Genomic DNA, 24,332 nt, shown 5'->3' on the forward strand with positions numbered 1-24,332 from the left:
TGTTCTGTGTTGCGTGCATGCGTCTGCTGTGTTGCTCTAGGCTCATGCTCACGCTCACCAGTATTGCTACTTGCTACGCATGCTTTGACTTCTCACCCTCCACCACCTGAGCTTTCACCCGTCGCTTGGATTTGCTTCCATGTATTGTAGGGGGGGGGGGGGATATAGTACTTCTATGTACTGTAGGGGGATATACTACTTCTATGTACTGTAGGGGGATATAGTACTTCTATGTACTGTAGGGGGATATAGTACTTCTATGTACTGTAGGGGGGGAAACTACATTTCAAGGAACTCAAATAGTTGTCTGTGTTTCCACCGCAGTCTAAAGATCTGTGAACATTAGACAAATGAGTCCACTGACATAGAAAGGTCTCTGGTTTACCTGTGCAAGCAGTGCTACTCCTCTGGTCATCTCCTCCAATGCAGAGCTGGCCTCTGTTGAAAACCTATCTTCACCTGTTGTGGGATATTTATAGATGTGTTAAGACAAGAAACAAGAGCTAACGGAGCATGTCAGCACAAAGACACACTGGAAGAGCATGTGCAACATAGAGAGGAGGAGCCTTGCTAAGCTCCAGGCCATAAGGGAAAACCCCTCCCACCCACTATACACAGACTTGGCTGACAGGAGGAGCATGTTCAGTGCTAGACTAAGGGCCCTTTCTCACTCACCATTCGGGGGCGAATCAGAGCCGCATCGCACCAGAAAAGAGTGTGTCTGTCCTAGTGAGAACGCTCCCCCCCCGTCCCCGGGGGCGCTGAACCTGGACCGCTGAAATAGGTGGTCTCGGGTGCACACCAGTGGGAGCGGGGGGCGTGGTGTACAAGCTTGTACCAAAACACTTGCTGACACACGTCATTACTGTAATGCTTTCATGCTTGCTTGAATTTTTGGCAGATAAAAACATACAGCAACAACTGGACAATACCCACAAAAACTATATTTATGGGCAATTTGGAGAGTTCAGAGAACTTCGAAATATATCAGATATAAAGCCCCTGGCTTGCACATCGCAGTCACGGAAGGGGCTAAAGACTTCCCTGGCTCGTATTAAGCCTGGCAACTTTTTTTGCCATTGCTATGTCTACTATACTTTCTTGTTCGAATGCATTTATTTCTATAGACCAGGGCCCTATTCCCCGTACCTGGTTCAACTAAGTCGATCAAGAGTCCCATTATCCAGATTCAGTTAACCCGATGTTTGAAGCCGGGATTTTCCTGTTCCTGGAACGCTGATTCAGTCTCGTTAACTCGAGCCAGACTTGAGACTCTGGATAAGTGCGCGCGGCCGCTTCAGTTGAAAAGACAGCAGGTGTAGATCGCAGAAATCCTGATCTTCTAACGGCATTGATTGATTGATTGTTTTACAGATTGCAGGCGGCTCAATAGCCTTGCCGACAAGTTAAATGCATAATCTATAGGCTAATTTTAAATCCCTCATTACCCCAATCAATCAGATTATATTTCTTTAAACGTTCCTGCTGGCAGTAGGTTTATGCATTGAATAATCAAATGAGATCTTGCTAGCGAAAATAATTAGTGCAACTGTTTCAGAATAAGGATACGGCTCTCTTATCCATTGATTGATGTATGGTGGATTTTTTATTTATCTGTACTGCGGTGTGACGGTTTGTCCTTTTGACTTTCACGCAGACGACCGGGGTTCGAATCCTAGTCTTTTCCTTCTTTTGGAATGTAGGAATAATTCAATTTGGTGCACGTTGAGAGCTATATAAAGAATGACATCATCAATGCATGTAGATTTATAATATTTTAACTTAAAACTAGGCTACTTTTGCGTATAATCATTAATATTATATTCCAAAAAAATTATATTGGAAACGCGGGGTTTCGAACTCCGGTCGCCCGGTTGCCAGGATTCAGCACTAGCCGCTGCGCCACTGTGCCAGACGTGATATACTCATTGGTTATACATTAATGGACGAGAGACCCGTGTTTAGAATATTTTTCTTACCAAAAAATGAAGTTTTATCTCTTTATTCTCAAATGCATTAATGTGACGTCAACGGCTCATTCAATTTCTCAAACCCGTCAAACAGCGCATCTCATCAGACATTTTAATCCCAGTTACAATATCACACAAAAACCACAATCCCCACATAGACACTTCAATTTTATGCTTGAATGAAACACAATCCGGCGCTCCGTTAAGCAAATCTACAGCGGAGATTAATATATGAAACTAATCAGAGCCAAACGGCCGATAGGTTTCATTCATTAAAAATATCCCCGCGGGATTCACATTTGCAATGAGCCGTTATTAAAATAACCACATGCAGCGTGTATCACGACTCCGAGCGCCGTATATGACGTGCATTATTTTATTTAGGACAAAGTAAATCTATAGGCTCAATATGATTTATTATCAGCATTTAGTTCTATTATTATACATTTCAAAAGCCCCCTCTAGGAAAACGAAGCACAGAAACGTAATTCAGAATGGTATAAATGGGATCTCTAGACTGAGAATCATTTCAGGAAACGAGCTGTCACTCCTTTGCGGGGGTGTGGCCATGGTTCATCCGGCTAACTGAACTTAACCCTGCTCCCGACCAGGCTCAAACTTTTTGATCTGTTGTCATGGTGATTTGGACAATCGCGCGTCGGGGAACAGAAAGGTCCGACTTAAGTCAGGCTTGACCGAAAGTTATCCGGCTAACTCAGTTATCCAGGTACGGGGCCCAGTGGTGCCCAACCAGTCGGCCGTGATCGACCGGTAGATCAATGACATTCAATATAATTGATGCGAGCAATGTTACTAGTAATAGCCTAAGCTAACTAGCGTTAGCTTTAACCCTGGAACACGCTCAAAAGCGGACTCCACAACACCAGTTCCATTCGTGAGAAAAGGGGGTGGGTTATATTGACAAGGCTTGACAACAGAGGTTCAAATATAACTTCATATTTATTGGTTATTTGTTTCTTTTATATCAGCATCCAGTCTCCACCACCGTGTTTTAAACTCTTCCTTCCTTTGTCGACGTTAGAGCGTGACATCGCCTACGGCAAGCTTACACGCTCAAAACGCAAACCGTAAACAGAACCCGGAGCGAACCAAGACTGAAGTGTGTACACAAACTAGAGGGGGGAGAGGGAGTTCGCACCCAAGGACGGAACGGAGCTGATTCGACCCCGATGGTGAGTGAGAAAGCACCCTAACACCCCCAAAATGTAGCACTACGGCACAGGACGTCCTTCATTCCGACAGCCATCAGACTTTACAATGCATCTGTGCCTCACTGAATCACTGAGCACAGAGTGACAGAGTGACAGTACCATCTTCCTGGACTTTTACATTTAAAACAGTGTCAATATTACACTTAAGTAGATCTCTGTATTTTTATATAAGATTGTACATACATAACAGGAAATGTGAATCCCGGACCGTAGTTTATTAATATTATGTTATTCGTAGGCTTATTTTATTCCTTATTCTTAGGCAATTTTTTGTTATTCTTATTCGTGATTTGTTTTGTCTACTTAAATGTTTACTATGAGAGATTAGTGCCAAATTCCCCCCGGGATGATTAAAGTATTTCTATTCTAACCAATATATCAAACGTGAGCTAGTTAATGCAACAAATTGGAGATGATTCTGAAATCAGAGGTAATAACCCGTTTAAATCACAGGTCATTAACCAGGCTGATCCCATTCAAGTTAATGTTGGCCGAACTGCAAGTTTCCAAACTTTGCACCAATGTGCGTTCATGCGTGACGTCATGACCCTTCCTTCTTTTATAGTTTCCTTGACAGTAGTTCAAGTAAACTCTTGCAGGGAGGCGTCATGGTTGGTCGTTTTTGCCAAAACATTTGCATGCATATATATTTCTTTATGTATTAATTTGTATCTACCATTTCTTTGAAAATACCAGGTATGTCATATACGTCCCGTTAACACTTTCACTGTCACATGACAAATGCTTAACCCTTTCACTACCACACCGTCTGTAGTGTGGTAGTGAAAGGGTTAACCGTATGTGGTGTGGTAGTGAAAGGGTTAAAGTGTTGTTCCTTTCAATAAGAATTTGATCACAAACAAAGCTGCTGTACCTGCAAGGGTGACGATGTTGTCAAGTAATACCTCAGCACTTTGGAACAGTAACGTCACAAAATCTGACCTGGAAACAACAATCAGAAAAGAAAAACATGTTAATGACTAATTCTGGCACAACTCTTGATGTTGACCACAATGGAAGCGGACCAGGTGGGTTCAAGAAAATAAAATTCAAACAATTCGAGGAAAGGAATCCTTCAGAGTGAATCCACTCCTCTTCCGAATCACTTGAGCTTCCGTTCTACATCGAGTCAAGAGGGGGGCGACATTTGCACCTCTGCCGTTCTGAGAACTTGCCTTATTTGCCGTAGTGTGTCGATTTTGACCCGGTCATAGCCGCCGTAGTCCACGTATCTGATCTCCACCTCGCTGCTGTCTTTGTAGAAGGTGATGACCTGGGCTCGCCACCAGGCTCCCTCCACCGCCGGGGCCGCACAGATCACCCCCACTGAGGAGGCAGGGAGGACGTTTAGATAAACCCCTCGAGATTAACCATCTCGTTTTCAAGGTGTCTTTAACACAAATATACAGAAAATACAGTACATAAAAAACATGCACACAGACAAAAGCTGTCCCAGCCTGAGCCACTCCCACACACAGAATCCCCTTAAAATTCACCGAATACATTTAGCTGAACACTTTTATCCAAAGCGACTTACAAGTTCTGTACAACAGAAGGTAGCGTACAACTATGGCAGCTAAATGTACACCAAGTAAGATTGTTCGTCAAACAGTGTTGAACTTGAGTCCTACAGACTTGTGCATATTAGCATAGTAGATAATATAGGCAAGATAGATTCCTTAGTAGCAGAGTGCATACTAGTGAAAAGACAGTACAAGGTTAGTACACATACCTATACAAAGCTATATACACATAAATGCATAACAGATAAAGACAGAGAGAGAGATGCAGAGAGAAGGCGACAGAACAGGGTCAGGCGATGACTACAAATGTCCTAATCAGTGGAGATGTATGGGCTGTTGAATGACCCTCTAGAAAGATCAAGTGTTTTTGAAGCGATCACTGCCAACAACAGATGCCAACAACAGATAATAGCTGCCAATCAGTGACATACTAATACATATTCCCTCAATTGATATGAAACTCAACAAACACTTGACCATTTACACAGCATTTTGTCTTGGGAGGGGTAGTTTAAGCCCAAACCTTACTTTAACCTTACTAGACCTCACACCCAACCTCAACTATAGATTTGATTATTTATTTTGTTGCGATAATGGCCCCATCTCAAACCTCGCCCTCTTTTCTTGATCATCCAGTCACAACTGTTGCTTCCAAAGGACAAAATGGTATGGAAACAGGCCATTCCACGTGTCCCGGTTCCTTACCCTCGGCTGGTGAGGGCAGAACGGGCGTGCCGGGCTGGGAGTAGCAAAGGAACATCTGCTGGTCCAGGCTGCGCAGGGCGTGGTAGGTGGGGTGGGTGTGCTGCTGGACGAAGAGGTGGCCGGCCGACACGATGTTCACCACGATCACTTCCACCGTCACGCCGCTGGGCAGCATAAGCTGGTGACACAAGACACAGTGGGGGAATGAAGCATCAGCTGGTGACACAAGCAGAGGGCTTGACATAACATTTTGGCTCACCAGCCACTGTGGCTAGTGGTTTTCCAAAGTCACTAGCCACTCAGCATTTCCACGAGCCAAAAATCACACACACTACATCCAAATATCCAGTTAGTTTTTGTAGTGTAAAGTTTGGCTACTTGAGACAGACTGTCATTACACGCAACGCAAGTAAGCACGCACTGTGTTGAGAGAGAGCGAGAGACTGTCATTGCGAGCGAGCCTCTTCACTACGACGACTCTAAAACGGTGACTCTGCACGGTCTACCCGCCACTGCCGAATTCTACCCGCATTTGGCGGGTGTTAATGTCAAGCCCTGCACACAAGACAGTGGGAGAATGAAGCATCAGATGGTGGCATATACAAGACAAACAGCAGGAGAATGAGTATTTTAAGATCATATACCGTAATTCCTCTAATAGTGACCTGTATTCAATTAAAAACCGACTCTATTAATGACCGGGTGCACTGTTGAGCTAAGCTATTATAAGCCGACCTCCTAATACAAACCGGGTTACTAATATACGCGTGAGCGAACCTCTCCTTACTTCCGTATGGAACACGGGTCGCGCGCAGCACGTAACACAACAACAGAGCAAGCATGGCTACCGGTACTAAACAGAGACGAAAGTTTGACGTTAAGTTTAAAGAGGAAGTTTTGAGGTACGCATAACTGGAGGAGGGACAAAAAAGTGAGCGAGGAGATGGAGACACTACTTTCCGAGTGGAAACGTTATGAGAGCTAACGTTGCTACCTACTGTTCCCGGAGCTGCTAACTGGCTAACGTTATGAGAGCTAATGTTGCTACCTACTGTTCCCGGAGCTGCTAACTGGCTAACGTTATGAGAGCTAACGTTGCTACCTACTGTTCCCAGAGCTGCTAACTGGCTAACGTTATGAGAGCTAACGTTGCTACCTACTGTTCCCGGAGCTTCTAACTGGCTAACGTTATGAGAGCTAACGTTGCTACCTACTGTACCCGGAGCTGCTAAGGTAAAGTTACTTGATTTCACTTTGAAAACGTTGAAATGACAAGTGACCACCTGTAATTGCACTGTTTACTATTTCATACAGTACTTGGTTTCAATAAATGAACCCAGTACATTTTACTGGGTTAAAACTGACACAAAATGTTGATTTATTCATTATGATCCGTTTGAAAATTTGAAATATAGGCCTCTCTCTTATACATGCCTCCTCCTAATAAAAGCCTGGTACCCGCTACAGTTGAAACAAATACAAGCCCGGGTCACTATTAGAGGAATTACGGTACTCATTGTAAATGAGTAAAACTAAAGCCTGCCACCTCATCATCTAAGAGATGCTTTTTAGTGCCTGAACTTAATTTTAGGTTTAATGTTTTGTTCATTAGTTTGTATTTTTGTAAAGTGACACTTTAACCTCTTAAGCCCGAGTGGTCCGGTACGAGATCGATATCACGCCATAATTCCATCTCTTGAGAATGTATGAATTAATGTTGCGTTTTTTTCTCTTCAAATAGTAGCCAAGAGTAAAGACCCTAACCCTGTCAAAACAGCAGTCAAAGTGTATATTTTCAGCACTACAAGTCAAGTCAAGTCAAGTAAAGTCAAGTCAAGAGTTTTATTTGTCACGGCATACAAGTATACAATGAAATGCGGGTGGTCTTGCCCGCAACGATGTGCAATACAGTAATAACAAATAACATATAATGGAATCCAATAAAACAATATTGTGCAATAAACAGTAACATAGTAGGGCATATCGGTATTTGTACATAAGTTATTTACAGAGCATGGAGGACATGCTAGGTCCTGTGGTAGTGCATACACTGTTAGCTACGGATGAGGCACTGGGTCTTTCTGTACAATTGCTATTTTATACAATCTCAGGTTATACTATACTATTTTTAAAGTGACCTTTCCTTAGTGGCCATAAGTGTGGGCGTGTGCAGCATGAGTGTGTGCTTGCTCATGTTAAAGTGGCTGCTAGTGTGTGAGCGTGTACAGTGTGTGTATCGTGTGTGTGCTCATGTGTGCTTGTGTGGAGAGTTCAGTGTTCAAGGCTCTGATGGCCTGGGGGAAGAAGCTGAGCCGAAGCCTCTCTGTCCTAGTAGCTGGGGTTCGCAGGCGTCTGCCTGATCTCAGCAGCATGAACAGGCTGTTGTTGGGGTGGTGTGGGTCTTTCATTATTCTGCAGGCTCTGGATTTGCACCTCTTGTTGTATAGAACCTGCAGGGGTGGTAGTGCAATACCCGTGGTACGCTCGGCTGAGCGCACTACTCTCTGTAGGGCCTTCTTGTCCTGTGCCGTGCTGTTTCCATACCAGGCAGTGATGTTTCCAGTCATGCTCTCTACAGCTCCTGAGTAGAAGGACTAGAGTATCTTCCCAGATACTCTGAACTTCCTTAACCGTCTCAGGTGGTAGAGGCGCTGCTTCGCCTTTTTTACGACTGAGTCTATGTGTGTTGACCATGTCAGATCCTCTGAGATGTGGACCCCCAGGTACTTAAAGCTGCTCACCCTGTCCACGGTAGCCCAGTTTATCCTCAGTGGTGTGTGTGTCTCCTGCTGTTTACCACATTTGTTTACCAATGATTTTAAGTGTTAGTGAAATATTAGTTTATAGAAATCTCAGCCCATCGAGTCGGAAAAAGGCGATTATTGACGTGAGGATTTAGCGCAACCTAACATGAGTAGTCTTTTGAGAGAAGAGACCCAGGGCAAAAAAAAAAAAAAAAACTACACTTGCCAGCTCACGACAGCCCCTGTCGATCAAAATCAAGCTTTTTTTCAGAATAATCTCCCACGGGTGGAACAAACCTGAACGTTATTGCCATAAAATTAAATGCAGTTAGTTTCTCTACCTTTCTGTGAACATCTAGCAAAAACGGTGTTGCAATCTGATGAGAAATGGGGGCGTAATTTACATTATAAAAAAGGAACTGTACTTACAGTAGATTTCATTCACGGTTTTTGTTGCCCCGTCAGGGGCGCGTGTTGCTTTTTAACAGCGGAGGAGTGCAAGAATGTGACAATGTGACCGCGGCAGCGCGAGAGAGCGGCAGTGCGGAAATAGGCTGTCTATTGCCATTCTCTAAGACAAACGCTAACCTTAACCAGCTCCTTAACAGCGCCTAAACTTAACATTTCTAACCTTAACCAACTCCGAAACAATGCCTAACCTTAACCTTAACCATGCCTAACCTTAACCATAGAAAGAATATTGCCATTCTCTAAGACAAACTCTAACCTTAACCAGCTCCTTAACAGCGCCTAAACTTAACCTTTCTAACCTTAACCAACTCCGAAACAATGCCTAACCTTAACCATGCCTAACCTTAACCGGCGAAAGAATACACGTTAAAAAAATAAAAATAAAAAAAATTTATGGGATTCGAACTTGAAACCAACGGACCGCAGGACCGCCGCGCTGCCAGGTGAGCTAAGCTTCTAATGAGAATCATGGCGGTTTACGGCTAAATAATGCCGCAAGCTCTGCCGCTCCGCTCTGTGGTTGCCGCGCCTGCCGCGGGGCGTGTCGCAGCCAATCAGGGAAAACGCGGAAGCATTCGGCGCACTCCTTCGCTGTTAATAAGCAATAGGCGTCAGGGGCGCCTGGTGATACTAAATTCAGATTGAACTCTGCCATTGGAAATATTTGGCCCAATCCATAGACGTGCGACTTAATAAGGTCATTTATAGGCCTGATATTCTTTTTTTTCTACTTTTTCCTCCTTTTTTTAATCCACTTTTTTCAAATTTTCTCCCATCCCAATTGCGTTGTGCCAATTCTCCCCTCCCCTGTCTTGAATGTTGCTCGCATATGCCGCCCACTGGCCGGTTGTAGGGAGGATAGAAGCCTTGCATCACATGTCCTCTCCGATACATGAGGCAGCCTGTCACATCTTTTCACCTGCCAGCGCGGACTCTCATTGGCGAGGTGTAACGTGTGGGAGGCTCACACTACCCCGGCCATTTCCTGTCTCTGCTGTGCAGGCGTCCCCAACAGACCTGTAGGGGTCGCTGTCCACAACGTCCAGATTACCACCCATCGACTTCCACCCGCTAACTCTGCCAATTGAGTTAGTATGACGACTGGCCCAAGCCGGAGGCAACGCCGACAGCCGGACCCGGTGTCTCTTGTGTTGGTGACGAGCGCAATGTCCGCTACGCCACCCAGCCGCCCTCTCCTTTTTTCTGTGATTTTTCTCCCCATCATAATTGACCTCTCGTGCCAATTCTCCCTCCCCTGTCCTGATCGTTGCTTGCATATGCCCCCCCACTGGCCGGTTGTAGGGAGGATAGAAGCCTTGCATCACATGTCCCCTCCGATACATGTAGAGGCAGCCTGTCACATATTTTCACCTGCCAGCGCGGACTCTCATTTGGCGAGGAGTAACGTGTAGGAGGCTCACACTGCCCCCGCCATTTTCCTGACTTTTGCTGTGCAGGCGCCCCAACCGACCCGTAGGAGTCGCTGTTCACAACAACCAGAATACCACCCTTCGACTTCCCACCTGCTAACTCTGCCAATCGAGTTAGTATGACGGCCGGCCCAAGCCGGAGGCAACGCCGACAGCCGGATTCGAACCCGGTGTCTCTTGCGTTGGTGACGAGCGCAATGTCCGCTGCGCCACCCAATAGGCCTGATATTCTATAATCATATTTCAAATTGCATGTGTCTGGATGGCAGAATTCAGTACTGTATCTACAAAACCTCATGTTAATCATCTGCCCTAATTTGCTTAGATTGTTTGTACACGTGATCTCAAGAAGGTGCTGAATGAGATCAGTGAACATTTTTCATGTCTGGTAAATTTTAGCATGGTGTTATTCACAGTCAAAAGATAAATAAATAAAAATATTGATATTCTCCTTTGGTTCATTACAATTTACTCAAGCCTAGTAACGGACAATATTTATGACACTGGGAATACATTCCTTGAGATCCATAGATGTGCCTAGATACAGAGAACATGCAAATGGACCTTGTAGAAGTGGAACAATCTTCCATTTACTTAGGTATGTATTTTTAAGCGAATGATCTGAAAATATGGCTAGGGTTTAAGAGGTTAATAAATGTGTCAGAAGTCTTTCCACCTCCATTATTTCACACATATCAAACTAAAAAGGGACATTTGATGGACGTATTGGCCTTACCCAGGAGGTCATGGGGAGCGAGGGTAGACTGAGTGGCAGGGCCGGTGGTGCGTACAGGTTGGTCAGGTCCAAGTCTTTAAACTTCTTCCCGATCAGCGACAGGGCTTTGTCAACCTGTTGCTGGGAGCCTGGAAGTGAACATGGCACAGGTCAGACGGACTGCTCAAAACTATTCCCTTTGAAATGTTGTTTCAAAGAGAAAGTTGCGTTTGTGTCTATTAATGTTAGTACACTACCCACTTTAAAATACAGAAAGATGTACAGAAAAAGTGCATTGTCCAAAAAAGCCATTAGTTAAGCCACAGATGTCTATATACCAGGGGTAGGCAACCCTAGGCACGCGTGCCTGCATAGGCACGCGGGGGCATTTGCATAGGCACAGGGGGCAGCATTAAAAAAGTAAAATAATAATGAAAATTATAAAAAAAAAAACATGTTTTCTTTGAAATATTATAGTGACATATTTTGCACTGTTGTCGCATTTATCTTATTGAAATCCTCCCACAGGTTCTTTTTACTACCACATATTTAATTGAGACCCTTTATTTGTTTATTATTTCAATTTAGCTGGAAATACATTGCTACATCATTCAGTAACATTTGCAGAGCCTTATAACAAAAACATTATTATGGTCACCATTGTGACCAGTGGGATTAATCAACAAATTTTATTATTTATTTTTCTATTTAATTGAACATTGCACATGTTAAAAGCCATTTTTTTTTTTACTCAAAATGTGAGTATTACCAAGTCAACTTGTGTTCTTAAAACAATGACAATAAACATAGTTTTATTAGGTTGAAATAATGTGGTTGTGTACTTATTTTTCTGTTAACTTATTATGGATTGAAAACTGAAAACCTTAATGCACAGTAACTGAACAAAATATTTTTAAGTTCTGGTAACTTATTATATTCTTTTTTACAGTGTAGTCTTGCAATCAATCAAAACTTATTTACACGATATACCTCACATTCACCCTCCATTCACATCCTGGTGTTCTCCATTAGGCCTGTAGGTGGAGCTATGACAGCACACGTACAGTACACTCACCAATGGTGTGTGATGTGTCCAAAAATGAATGGGCAAATGTGAGTGAAATGGTCGCACTGTTTGTCTGCATTGCATTCCCCCCCCCCCCCCCCCCCCAACTCAGATTTAGGGTTGATACAACCATCATAATAATATTGTTAATAATAACAATAACAATAATGATGTAATAATGTAAAAATAATAATTAAAAAGACCTGATTATGAGAAAAAAAAATTACGATGCATGGAATATTGTTGAGGCACACTAGTTACAACTATATTTCAAACAGGCACGCCATGTCAAAAAGGTTGCTGACCCCTGCTATATACACTCACCGGTAATTATGTGAAGACCCATATTGAAGGGATGCTCCGCCAATTGTATGAAGCTCATCAGATTTGGTGTTATTTCAGTCCAACCAATAATCACTTGCAGCAGTTTTGTTTTTGAATGACTAGAAAAACAAGTATTTGTTAACAAAGCCAGTGGAGGTCAATATGATTTTAAAACAATTTCTCTGAAAAATCACAAGTTTCACAACACAGTATATAGAAGAACTTTAATGAGATCCTTCAGAGAAATGGTTTGAAATTCCATTGAATTTCACTAGCATCACCAACCAATGCCAATTAATACTACCTTCCATATCTCAAAAAGTTAAAACTAGGGATGCACCGATCCGATATTGATATCGGCCCCGATATGACTAAAATAGCTAGATCGGGTATCGGAGACAATAAAATTAAAATAATGCTTTATTCAATCAATTGTATTACAAAAAATATATATATGTACAGATGGCAATTTTTAAGACACATTGAAAGCAACACAAAAAGGTTAAAGTACCAGGGGACAAACTACATACTGCAATTCTATGTGTGTGACACCGTACTACGTCATGCTTCAGCACCACGCGCACATTTATTTGAATAATAAATAACAATTCAGTACATTTATATCCATCTGTTAATTTGTTACATTTTGTTTCACCAAGTTAGGAAAGTAATGTTTTAAGTCAAGCCTGATGTTGCCTTGCACAAAAGAATGATCCCAGTCTCTTCCACATAGTGAGGCATACAGTTTATTAATTGAACAATGGGTATCGGATCGGTACTCGGTATTGGCCGATACCCAAAGCCCAGATATGGGTATTGGGCCTGAAAAAGTCGGATTGGTGCATCCCTAGTAAAAAACACAGGTGCAAGTGCTTTTTTGAAGAACTGAAACAACTTAGTTTGTAACAAATAGGCTATTTTCACAGCAGAAATTGTGACTCATCATAGATGGGTAAATAGCACAGGTATAACGGTAGAAGTAGAATAATTAATAGATAGACGTTACGCCTGTGTTTACACATCTATGACAAGTCAAAATGTCTGCCGTGAAGAAGGGCCTGTCAGATCGACTTCCTAAAATGGGTGGAGAATCCCTTTAGTGTAGCTGTGACCAACTTTTCAGGACTTAAGGGGACCTGCATTGCTATTCCTAGCACTATTTGGGCAACTTTACACAATTCCTGAGAGTCTATGGAAGACATCTATAAGGTTTATTTAAAAAAAAAAAAATCATTGTTTTATATTTCTAATTGAGTACTCAAAAGCATATTTTTCCAGCCTCAAGATTTCAGCCTGTTATTGGCCTGGCTCCGCCCATAAGCACTTTCAGTGGCAGTCATCCACACAGTCTGCGAGTGGCACAGAGAGAGAGCGAGCAAGAGCACTGTGTAAACACAGCTGCGTGCAGGTCCCCTTCTCTTTCTCTCTCCCGTTCGAGGAAGTCTACCACTGTGCCGCGCGCGACAGCTTATGCTCCCGAATCGAGAGAGATAGAGAAGGGGACCTGCACGTGCACACAGCTGTGTTCGGGAGCATAAGCTGTAGCGCGCGGCACAGTGTGTATGTGTGCTCTGTCGCGAGGGTCTATGCGATTCTCCCTCTCGCTCGCTCTCTGTCAAACCCCGTTTGGTGCGCTATAACCACAGAGCCAATCGGCTCACTATCCGCTCCATCCTCGCCATGTGACGTCACCATGCGAGTCAAATCAGAACGACCTGATTAAAATGGACCAGGAAATGAATGACCTGAATGACGGCAATCCGCCAATATGGTATTTAGAGACAAAAACTAGGGATGACCGATATTATCGGCCGATATCGGCAGTAAAATGTGATATCGGAAAATATCGGTTTAAAAACAAAACAATAACAATATTTGTTATATATATATCCAGTGAAATTATTAGTTACCTGAAATTATTCCGTTTTTTGGATGGGGAAACCCTGCATATATCGGTATCGGTTGATATCGGTATCGGAAATTAAGAGTTGGACAATAGCGGAATATCGGTAAAAAAGCCAATATCGAGCATCCCTAACAAAAACTAGGGATGGGTACCGAATTCGGTACTTTTGAGGTACCGAACCGAAACACCTCGGTACTACCGAGTATCGAATCAAGTGAGAAACCAAAAAAAAAAAAAAAAATTTTTATTATTATTATTTTTTTAACTTTTTTTTTTAAACTTTTTTCTTTTCATGTCAACGTTCACACGCACAATATATGCTTACCTAGGATTTGACTTGATTCAACAACAAAGCAGTCGGAGCAATGACGAGCCAAAAACTGTCGAAATTGTAGTTATTTGAAGTTTGGATTTTTTTTTACGACTGAGGTAGGTAAATAAAATTTCTTGAGACTAAAGTACAGAAAAAAGGTACCGTTGGGTACCGGTATCGATTCACAGGTACCGGTACCGGTATCGGTTCAAATGTGAAAGGTACCCATCCCTAACAAAAACACATTGATACTAACTCCTATTACTATAATACAATGCTAGAGACTCAAGACATTTATAATGCATGTCACCTTTAAAAAAAAACAAAAAAAAAACAGCCTCATTGGTCTACATCAGGGGTTCTCAAACTTTTTATACCACGACGACCCCCTTTTATTTAGGATATTTTTTGGCGACCAGACACTTAATGTATCGCGTAATTTCGGGCGGCTACGTGGCGTAGTGGGCAAGACGCTCGCCACGAATACTGGAGACGCTGGGCTCGCCTGTTCGAGCCCAGCGCTCCACATTGCTTTCAGTTTAGCTGGTCGTCCGTACTAATACACATTGGCCGTATTAGGGGGTGGGAAACTGATGGGTGGGGATCGGGCGTTGTGGACAGCGACTCCTACAGGTCGGTTGGTGCGCCTGCGCAGTAGAATCAGGAAGTGTCGGGGGCAGCGTGAGCCTCCCACGCGTTACTCCTCGCCACTGAGAGATCGAGCTGCGCAGGTGAAAAGATGCGACTGCTGTTACCTCAAGTACCGGAGGGGACTTGTGCTATGTATGACTTAGTCCACATTGCAGCCGGCTTGTGGGAGGCAAGAAACAGCGTTTGTGACAGGGGAGGGTTGAATTGGATGATACGAAATTGGGATGGGAGAAAATATAGAAAATGGGAGAAAAAGTGGATAAAAAAAAAAAGAAAATATTTATCGCGTAATTTCAACGTGGAATTAAGGAATATCAAAATAAAAGCACACGTTGAACTTGATCATGCATATTTATTAGAACATTTAATTACAGCACTATGTTATCAATGTTTAGTTTTTTTTTACACTTGCCAATGCGTGACCCCACTGTCACCTACCCAGGACCCCACTTTGGGTCACGACCGTAGTTTGAGAACTGCTGGTCTACATGAATATGTTAAACATGTTCTCAAAAACCACTGGAGGATTTAGAGATGAGACATTAAAAAGGAGGTAATCCCCCCTCACTCACCCTCTATGTGACAAATCTGGAACTCTTGTGTGTAAGGCAGAGTGGAAATGTAGATCTTTGCACCAGAGCTTTGCTTCAGGAAGCTCACGTATCTCCCTTGCTTCCCGATTAATCTGCCCACCAGATGCTGGGAGAGACGAGACACATTTCAACAAGGATCTGGGTATTTCTACAAGCACCAGCTACTGGCTGGATGGCTAGACACATTTCAACAAGGATCTGGGTATTTCTACAAGCACCAGCTACTGGCTGGATGGCTAGACACATTTCAACAAGGATCTGGGCGGCCGGCTGGATGGATGAGCAGTAATATATTTCTAGCTGGCTACTTTCTTACTGCTCGTTTAGTTATCTTTTTAAGAGTCGTCTCTCCTGACTTGCCCTATTGTTGTAAGGGGCCTTGCATCCAATTGAGCAGAGCCCACATAACGAAAGCTAAAGTTCAGCTGTCACTGCTGAACGCGCTTGTTACCGAGTACCGCATAGTGGTTTTCTGCTTCCGCCGTCTGCTTTCTTGCTCCAGTCTCCAATTGCATTTCATCTGACTGAACAGAGCCTTTATGAAACTAAACTTTCAGTCACTGTTTGCACTTGCATGTGTAACATTAATGCAGGGCTGTACGCTAAGCTTTTTCACTAGGGGCACATTTTTTAATAACAATTTTACCATTATTAAAAAAATATGTTCCTCCTGCCTCATTACTGTACTCCTTTTATTTAACATTTAAGTGCGTTTGTTTTCAGGTTTGTATCTTTTATAATGAACCAACTGAGAAAGTGTGTAAATCACTAATAGAACAAAAACAACACGCTTGTAGTGCTCCTTGAATGAGATCCACAACACACACCATTGCATTAATCAGGAGGACAAGAAACTCTGCATACCTTTGTTTCACAATGAAAAGTGCTTTAGAAATCAAATTAATTATTATTATTGTAAATAACCCCATGAAAGGGTTATTATTTGTATGGGTAATTACCCGCTTCATATTTGTGATGTTACTGGTTTCAGGGTGTGCCTAAAGTGATCAATGTGTTGGGCCGTTTATAGAGATCTATGCCAATTAATGTTTATGTATATCCGGGACTTTTTTTTATTGAGGTATTTGTATATGTGACCTTTATTTTGAAAACCGTGTTGCGACGCAACCTTGTTTTAAGTTTGCGCTTTTGACAGTGAAATGTTCAGTTCAACTTAGCTCGAAGGAAAGACTAATCAAAAAGGTTTAATTGACCCGTATGAGGCTCTTACGGTAGGACTTTGATTGTTTATAGAAGTGGAATGTAATACTATGCAAAACGAGAAATAAACAGTGATTTTATCAGCAGTAAGTTGCAAGCCACTTTCATTTCATATACGGGGAACCGTGACAATTATTAGTATTATCTTATTTGCATATAGTCTCATTATTAGATAGATAGGTTGATACTTCATTGATCCCCGGAGGGAAATTTAAGTAGACAGTATTTAATGAAAAACGTCCTAAGTGGGCGACTGACTTAATGCATGGCTGAACTCAACGTTGTGTCCCCGTCAATCATCACTGCCAGATCCGACTTAATTTAATCGGCTATGGTCTCTTATCATCTCTCCACATCGGACATGGTTGTCATAAGATGGACTGATATCCGCTCCGTTCTTCTTGCAGAGCAAAATTAGCGGCTTAAACTTATTGAAAGGAAGTTCTTCTTTGGCGATGCAATAGCCCATATTATTATTGAAAGGAAGATGCCACATTCAGTTTTGTTTCGCTAGGAATTCTGGGATTTGGTGTTGGATGTATGGACTCTACGCAGACAGGGACATGGTATTTAATCGCATGATAGACTACAAGTACCAAGTATATAGCGTGACCCAGATTCACTCCACGCAAATATTTTTTTCACTCAGGCTATCGGCGATCGCAGTAAGTTCATTCATTGCCGACAGATTCTTTCATAGCACCACAACATTATGTCGCACTGTATAGCCCTGGCTGTAGGCTAATGTTTTAAAAAAAATGATAATTAAATAATTTAGGAGTGAAATGCAAATGAAGGGTTGAAATCACTACTCGCAAGGTTGCTCCCAAATATTATTTTCCACTCGCATCGGCCAAATTAAGGGGCAATTTGCGATCATCTCGTCGCAGTGTACAGCCCTGTAATGGTGTGTGTGCTCGTCATTCACGCAATCAGACAGGTGTAATTGTTTTGTGCTCAATTCTGGTAAACTTGTTTTTTGACAACAGCGTAATGAGAAACTAATTAGATGGGGCCTGACATTTTCTTGCTTAGCCAAACTATTGTCATCGATGTCAGGCAACCCTCGTGTGGGAGGGACACACACACACTAACGTGTATCAATATTATATATATATATATTAGGGATGTCCCGATCACGTTTTTTTTGCTCCCAATCCGATCCAGATCATGTAATTTTGAGTATCTACCGATACCGATCTTTCCCGATTCGATAAAAAAAAAGTGAATTATTTTTTACACTTTATTTTTTTTATTCAACAAACATGACCATGTTCACGTCTTAAACTTATACTGAGGCCTTAGTTTTGGTTTTAAATTGCATATCATCATTAATTTATTTATTGTCACAGAGCAGAAGAATTTTGCCAAAACAAACCAATAGTATCCAGCTGCAGAACAGACCCAAACGCATTTCCTTTGATTTAATTATACATCAAATGATTTATGTCAAGGATTGCAATGCCTCGCTTGAATGAAGTTAACTTTTCACCTGGATAACGGCAACATTCAGGGTGAATGTAATGTGAGAAATTGGGATAAAAAAATAAAAATAAAAAATTATTTGGGTCCGAGAATGTGGCTGGTCTGCCGTTCTGCAGCTGGATACTATTGGTTTGTTTTGGCAAAATTCTTCTGCTCTGTGTGACAATAAATAAATTAATGATGATATGCAATTTAATACCAAAACTAAGGCCTCCGTATGAGTTTAAGATGTGGACATGGTCATGTTTGTTGAATAAAAAAAAAAAATTATATATATAAACAAAGAAATCCCCCCCCCCTTTTTTTTGCCGATCCCGATCTTCGGAAAATCACGTGATCGGCCCCCATCCCGATCACGTGATTGGATCGGGACATCCCTAATATATATATATATAATGCTGTGATCAAGATTCTTCTTTCCTGGAGTTTCCTGTGTAGGAATGATAAGGTTCTCAATCATGGTTTTGCAGCTTCATCCATATCTGCATGTAGTAAAAATAATAATAAATGAGTGTCCATGCATCTCTATGAACGTGAAACTGCCATCTGTTACTTCAATGACTTGAGTTGAAGACTGCCAACTGGTGCTAGATTGGACAGGGTCATCTGCCTTTTATTAGGGGTAGTTTGTTTTGGTCACACTGCAAAGCCACAAGTTAGTATCATTTTAACCTTAAAAGATGTTTAGGTAAGGTAACACTTTATAATAATAACTCAGTTATAAGAAATTTATAAGGTATTTGTAGATAATGAACTAATCATGAACAAACCATTTATATACATTCGTAAATGATTATTAAATAATTTATAACTATATTTGTACAACATTTACAAATTAGTTATACATTATTTATAACTCATTATCAACATTGTTTGTACTCGATTTGTTCATCATTAAATAATGTTATTTAAAGGGGAACTCCAACATTTTGGGAAATTAGCTTATTTAACATCTTCCCTGGAGTTGGACAAGAAGATACATACCTTTTTTGTCTCTGTGCATGCATTTTAGCTTTGGGAATAGACGCTCCGTTAGCATAGCTTAGCTTCATCACTGGAAGTGGGGGAGGGTTAGAGCCTTACAGTGCCTTACAGTGTATTGCAAGGTCTGACATTGACCAAACTTGATATGCATGACCTTGGTGGGCTCTAGGTCAACTCCTGAAAAGGGGGTCAATGTCAGACTTTGCAATCAAAAGTTAGGGGGCTAATAACCCTTGCCATAATTTCAGTGCGCCCCTAACTTTTGATTGCAAGGTCTGACATTGAGCCCCTTTTCAGGAGTTGACCTAGAGCCCACCAAGGTCATGCATATCAAGTTTGGTCAATGTCAGACCTTGCAATACACTGTAAGGCACTGTAAGGCTCTAACCCTCCCCCACTTCCAGTGATGAAGCTAAGCTATGCTAACGGAGCGTCTATTCCCAAAGCTAAAATGCACGCACAGAGACAAAAAAGGTATGAATCTTCTTGTCTAACTCCAGGGAAGATGTTAAATAAGCTAATTTCCCAAAATGTTGGAGTTCCCCTTTAATGTGTAGACTAGTAACACATTTGTAGATGCTGGAAAAATGTTTGTTCATGTTCAACAAATGATTTGTAAAACATTCTTAAAAGATCAATAAATCATTTGCAGATGTTATTGTGTGCCCTAATCTACAAGTTAACTCGTTTTTGGGATCGTTATTTAGTTTATTCGCTATATCTATTCATAATTCATAGCTGCAGCCTCTGGTATACCCTTCAGACCCTGTCTGAGCTGGCAGACGGTCAACACCGCCCTCTACTGCCATGCGGAGCTATTGCATCCCATTGTAAATGGGCTGGTGTGTTTTAGGAGCCGATCCGAGCCGGGCAGGCGGGGTTTAAATACTCAGGCGAGCCAGGTCTATACAACGATGGCATCGAACAGTAACCCCGCCTGCCCGCCCATATATAATGGTCGGTAATGTGGTACGGACCTCCACGAGCAGTATTTGGAATGGCGATCAGATAATTGGATTATTTATTTTGCATTACATCAGATACAAGGTAAGAACACTATAAATTTGATCGTTGATCTTTTTTTTTATCCACTTTTCTCCTTATTTTCTATTTTTCTCCCATCCCAATTTCGTGTATCCAGCGAGCGCCCCGCTATGACGGTCATTTCATGTATGCACGACAAGATATAATAACGATAATCTAGCGTTGATTTCAGGATGATTAGATAATCAGCCGAAAAATTACAACGCGATGACTGGATTACAGTAAAATGCTTTTTTCCTCGTCTTTTTCCTGGAATTACTCAAAAGCATCCAAACCATACTCTATTCAAAACGTTATAAAAAGGAAATGTACGGATGAAAAAACTATCAGTTTTGGGCATGTTGACTGGAAGCAACTCACTGACAGTCGACGGCGTTACTAGACCCATAGATATAATATAAGATATATTTTAAGCACTCGCAAATGTTGCAGTCTAAAACTATATCCATTGAATAAAGACCTGGCGATGAAGGGGGATCTGCTGCTGGCAGTCAATGTGTTAAGGCTGAGACGATATGCCATTTGGAAGAATCGATAAATCGGGACAAAATTATCGATATAGATTTTTGTATTATTATTTTGCATGTGTAAAAGAAAATATATATATATTATTTAACGTTAGTTTGTGTGTGTCACACTAGTTTTTGCGATGCTGTAGTTGGCCCACGACACAAACTAACATAAAAGAATAGTTCTCGATAAGTGGTCTCAGCCTTAGTTGTTATAGCGCCATCTACAGGCCAAATGGCAGTGATTTACACTAGACTCCCTTGGGTCCTCAACACAAGTCGAATGAATGGTTCTCGAGATATGCGTAAAGTTGGACCCAAAGAATCTGGGGAAAATATAATTTTGTTTCCGAGAGTTACGTTTCAAGAGTTCGTTTTTTTGTTTGCATTTCTTTTTACTTCATTGCCTGCATTTTTACTTCATTGTACTTAGTTGTATATTTGTATAATGTTGGGACTTTATTCCTCTTTTACTTACTTATTTTTACTGTATGAAGCATTCTCAGGGGCTCATACAGAACCAAGCATTTCACTGTAATGTACATGTACTTTATACGTGACAAATAAAAGCAAACTTGAAACATGATTACAAATCTCCCTGCTTCAGTTTGTAACCGTTTTTAAATTTAGATCCTTCTTTATTTGTATTGCCATCTGTGTTTTTGTCCTATTTATTCAATGTCTATTATAAACATTTCCCCCCCATTTAGCTTGTTTCTTTAACCCGTTTTATATGCCTGCAATCTCAACTGTAATTTCAGCATTGGAAAAGGAAGAAACCTCAATGTCTGAGAATAAATAAAGGTTTGAAATATGTGAAGGTCACAGGCACGCACGCAGACGGATTCCCCCCTTTATAGTTGGATACCTGCAACTTACTACAACCATCTGGCCAACACCTATTTTAGTTAGTCATGTACTGGTGCTAAAGATAAATCACACATACAAGTCTGGTTTTCCACCAATAGCCACAGTTTGGAGACAGGATACAGATACACCAGAGAAATGTTGTTGATAGAGACGATGAGAACGACTCCAGTCATCGTTCACTGTTGCACAGTGAGTCAATATGGTGAGGTTCACTGAACTACTGGCTGCTAAGTACTTTTTTGTCACGTCCTGCGGTTTACATGCGGCATCACTGTGCATTACTGTAGAGCGGATGTCAAGCTCCTCTGGGCATCTCGCCCGCTGCAGAAGACTTCTCTGCACATTTCTCATAACATTTTCCTTTTGCGTTATGTGCTAAATAAAACAAACTTAACCTTAAAACCTAAATCGGTTGAGCATGAAATTAAGTAAAAGTCAGTGGTTTATTATTATAACTTGACATCACTGTGCTCAAAGATTTCTCGTAGAAATGAGACCCACACATGCAGCCGACTTTAGACCCCCTCGTCTTTAGAACACTTCTAGTACAACATAATTGACCTACTCAAGACCGGCCCTCTTTCCTTGATCCTCCAATCATAACTGCTATGAAGTGGGAAGAAGCAGTCGTGATTGGAGAATCAAGAAGAGGGTAGGACTTGAGATGGGTCAATTGGCTGCTCATGCACTCTGTAGGCCTTAGGTCAAAAAGGTCAATACCATCCACATGGAGACTTTGCCTCCCTTACAGTGTCTGTTGGATGAGGTTGACCAAATACAAGAAAACTAACTAAAATCCAAAGACTGCACTACCCAACTTCTTAAATCAGCCTTATGAAAGTACCATGAGGGGAAAGAGTATCGATGAACCTAGTCTAGGTGCTAACAATCTTTGCCCTCAATCCATGTCCTAACTGCCATCCCTCCTCTCCACGGTAAATGATTAATCCGGTGAGAGTCTCACTGGTCACAAACACTCTACACAATGACCTGGTTTGTGTACATCTACCAGCTGGTAGTCTGAACTAAAAACACAAGTCTAGAGGTCCACAAGCATCAGTGACTTGTTTTTGATAACTCGTTAAGTAGAGACTGTGGGAATTCAGAATGCGTGGGCGGGTTGGGGAAATGTGGCCCTATGTCCCTTTTCCATATTAGTTGATAAAAGATAATAGCAGATATCGGATTTTAAAACGAACACACCGTTGTTATTCATACAAAAAAAAACATATCATTATTATTGTAGAGGGCTTAATTGTGATTATTGATACCACCTAAATGCAGACCACAGCAGCAATTTGTATCCAAATACAAAACAGGAGCTGGACCTCTAGCGACAGGAATCCATTGTTGGGCTTTCATGATTAATTGAGTAACTCAAATAATTTGATTTAAAGCTTCAATAATTATTTTCCGATGACTAGAGGGTCATTGTAAACAAAGCATTGCCTCCCTCCCCCCAAAATTAAAGCCTCATCTTGTCTCGCGAAAGTGATCATTGTAAATACATAAAGCATAATGTACTTTCTGGCACAATCCTGTTGCAACTAAGAGATTTGATGGGGGGAAATAAATGTGCGCATAGATAAACTTGATTTCAACTGCAATACATACAACCTTCTCTTGGGCATTCCCTGGTTATTGGCATTGTTATTCAATACTTCCAACTACAAACATAATAATGTTCCGACAGCACAATATTGATGTACTTAAGATTATTTATGTTTTTATTTTGTGATGTAATGAAGATAAAATAGGCTAAGAAAAATGATTAACACCAGACTGGCCACTGGTAAAGCAGCATTGCTCGAGTCGGACACCAATTGCTTGAGTAGGACGCCATGACTCAATGAGACCTTCTGATAGCAGGTGGTCATAAGAAGTTTTGAAAATGTGAAAAATACTGTCAGAAAATGATTATTGCACCTTTTAAATAAATGTACAGCCTTGGCGCTTCTAATTTTGGCAGCCCTAATCAATTGTCCAGTCTCACCTTTGGCACCTCAATCTCCCAAACGACGAGCTCAGAGCTCTGGCCGGTAGCCTGGCTGCTCTGGACATCACCGGCCCCCATGGTGCAGCCACTGTCCACCGAGTCCATGCTGTTCACATCAGAACCTGCACACGGACAGCCAGCGTCGTCAGTCGTCATCAGCACATTCACCCACAGTTCCACATAGCTTCATACACCCAAAGCAGTTGATATACTTTAAAAAAAAAAAAACATCCAAAAGAGGACATCAGGACAGGTCACAGACAGCGGAGAATCCAAAGTCTGTCCACACAGCAGGGGAAACATGCATCACGTCACTCTCAAGAAACACTGAGAACTAAAGACTGCGCACTTCAAGCACCAGTGACGCTACATAAGCAGTGAACAACTGCCTCTTTGCCCTTTGCCTGAGGCGTGAGATACTTCAGGATGGTGAACGGCCATGACGATAACTTATCTCCCCAGGTCAAACTTTAGCTTGTGAAATGGTTCACTTTGTAATCAGAGGAAGTGTGCTTGTTGAGGACGGAAAGCCACAGACTGGCTGGAGGTCAGACTACAACAATATCCCTTTGCTTGCAGT

The 24,332-nt window shown here is 41.8% G+C and overlaps 1 protein-coding gene across 1 annotated transcript in view; it reads right to left on the reverse strand.

Moving 5' to 3' along the window:
* Positions 1–24,332, reverse strand: part of akap1b (A kinase (PRKA) anchor protein 1b) — an 82,258-nt gene that overhangs the window by 8,572 nt on the left and 49,354 nt on the right. Inside the window, exons 3-9 of the mRNA XM_084326878.1 lie at positions 23,750–23,874; positions 15,623–15,749; positions 10,812–10,939; positions 5,431–5,608; positions 4,378–4,528; positions 4,077–4,144; positions 386–459 (exon numbers count right to left, since the gene is read on the reverse strand). Of these exons, the coding sequence (XP_084183004.1) occupies positions 386–459; positions 4,077–4,144; positions 4,378–4,528; positions 5,431–5,608; positions 10,812–10,939; positions 15,623–15,749; positions 23,750–23,874 (851 nt within the window). The remainder of the gene's footprint in view (positions 1–385; positions 460–4,076; positions 4,145–4,377; positions 4,529–5,430; positions 5,609–10,811; positions 10,940–15,622; positions 15,750–23,749; positions 23,875–24,332) is intronic.

Source organism: Notolepis coatsorum (assembly GCF_963971535.1).
Source record: "Notolepis coatsorum genome assembly, chromosome: 1".
Classification (NCBI taxonomy): domain Eukaryota; kingdom Metazoa; phylum Chordata; class Actinopteri; order Aulopiformes; family Paralepididae; genus Notolepis; species Notolepis coatsorum.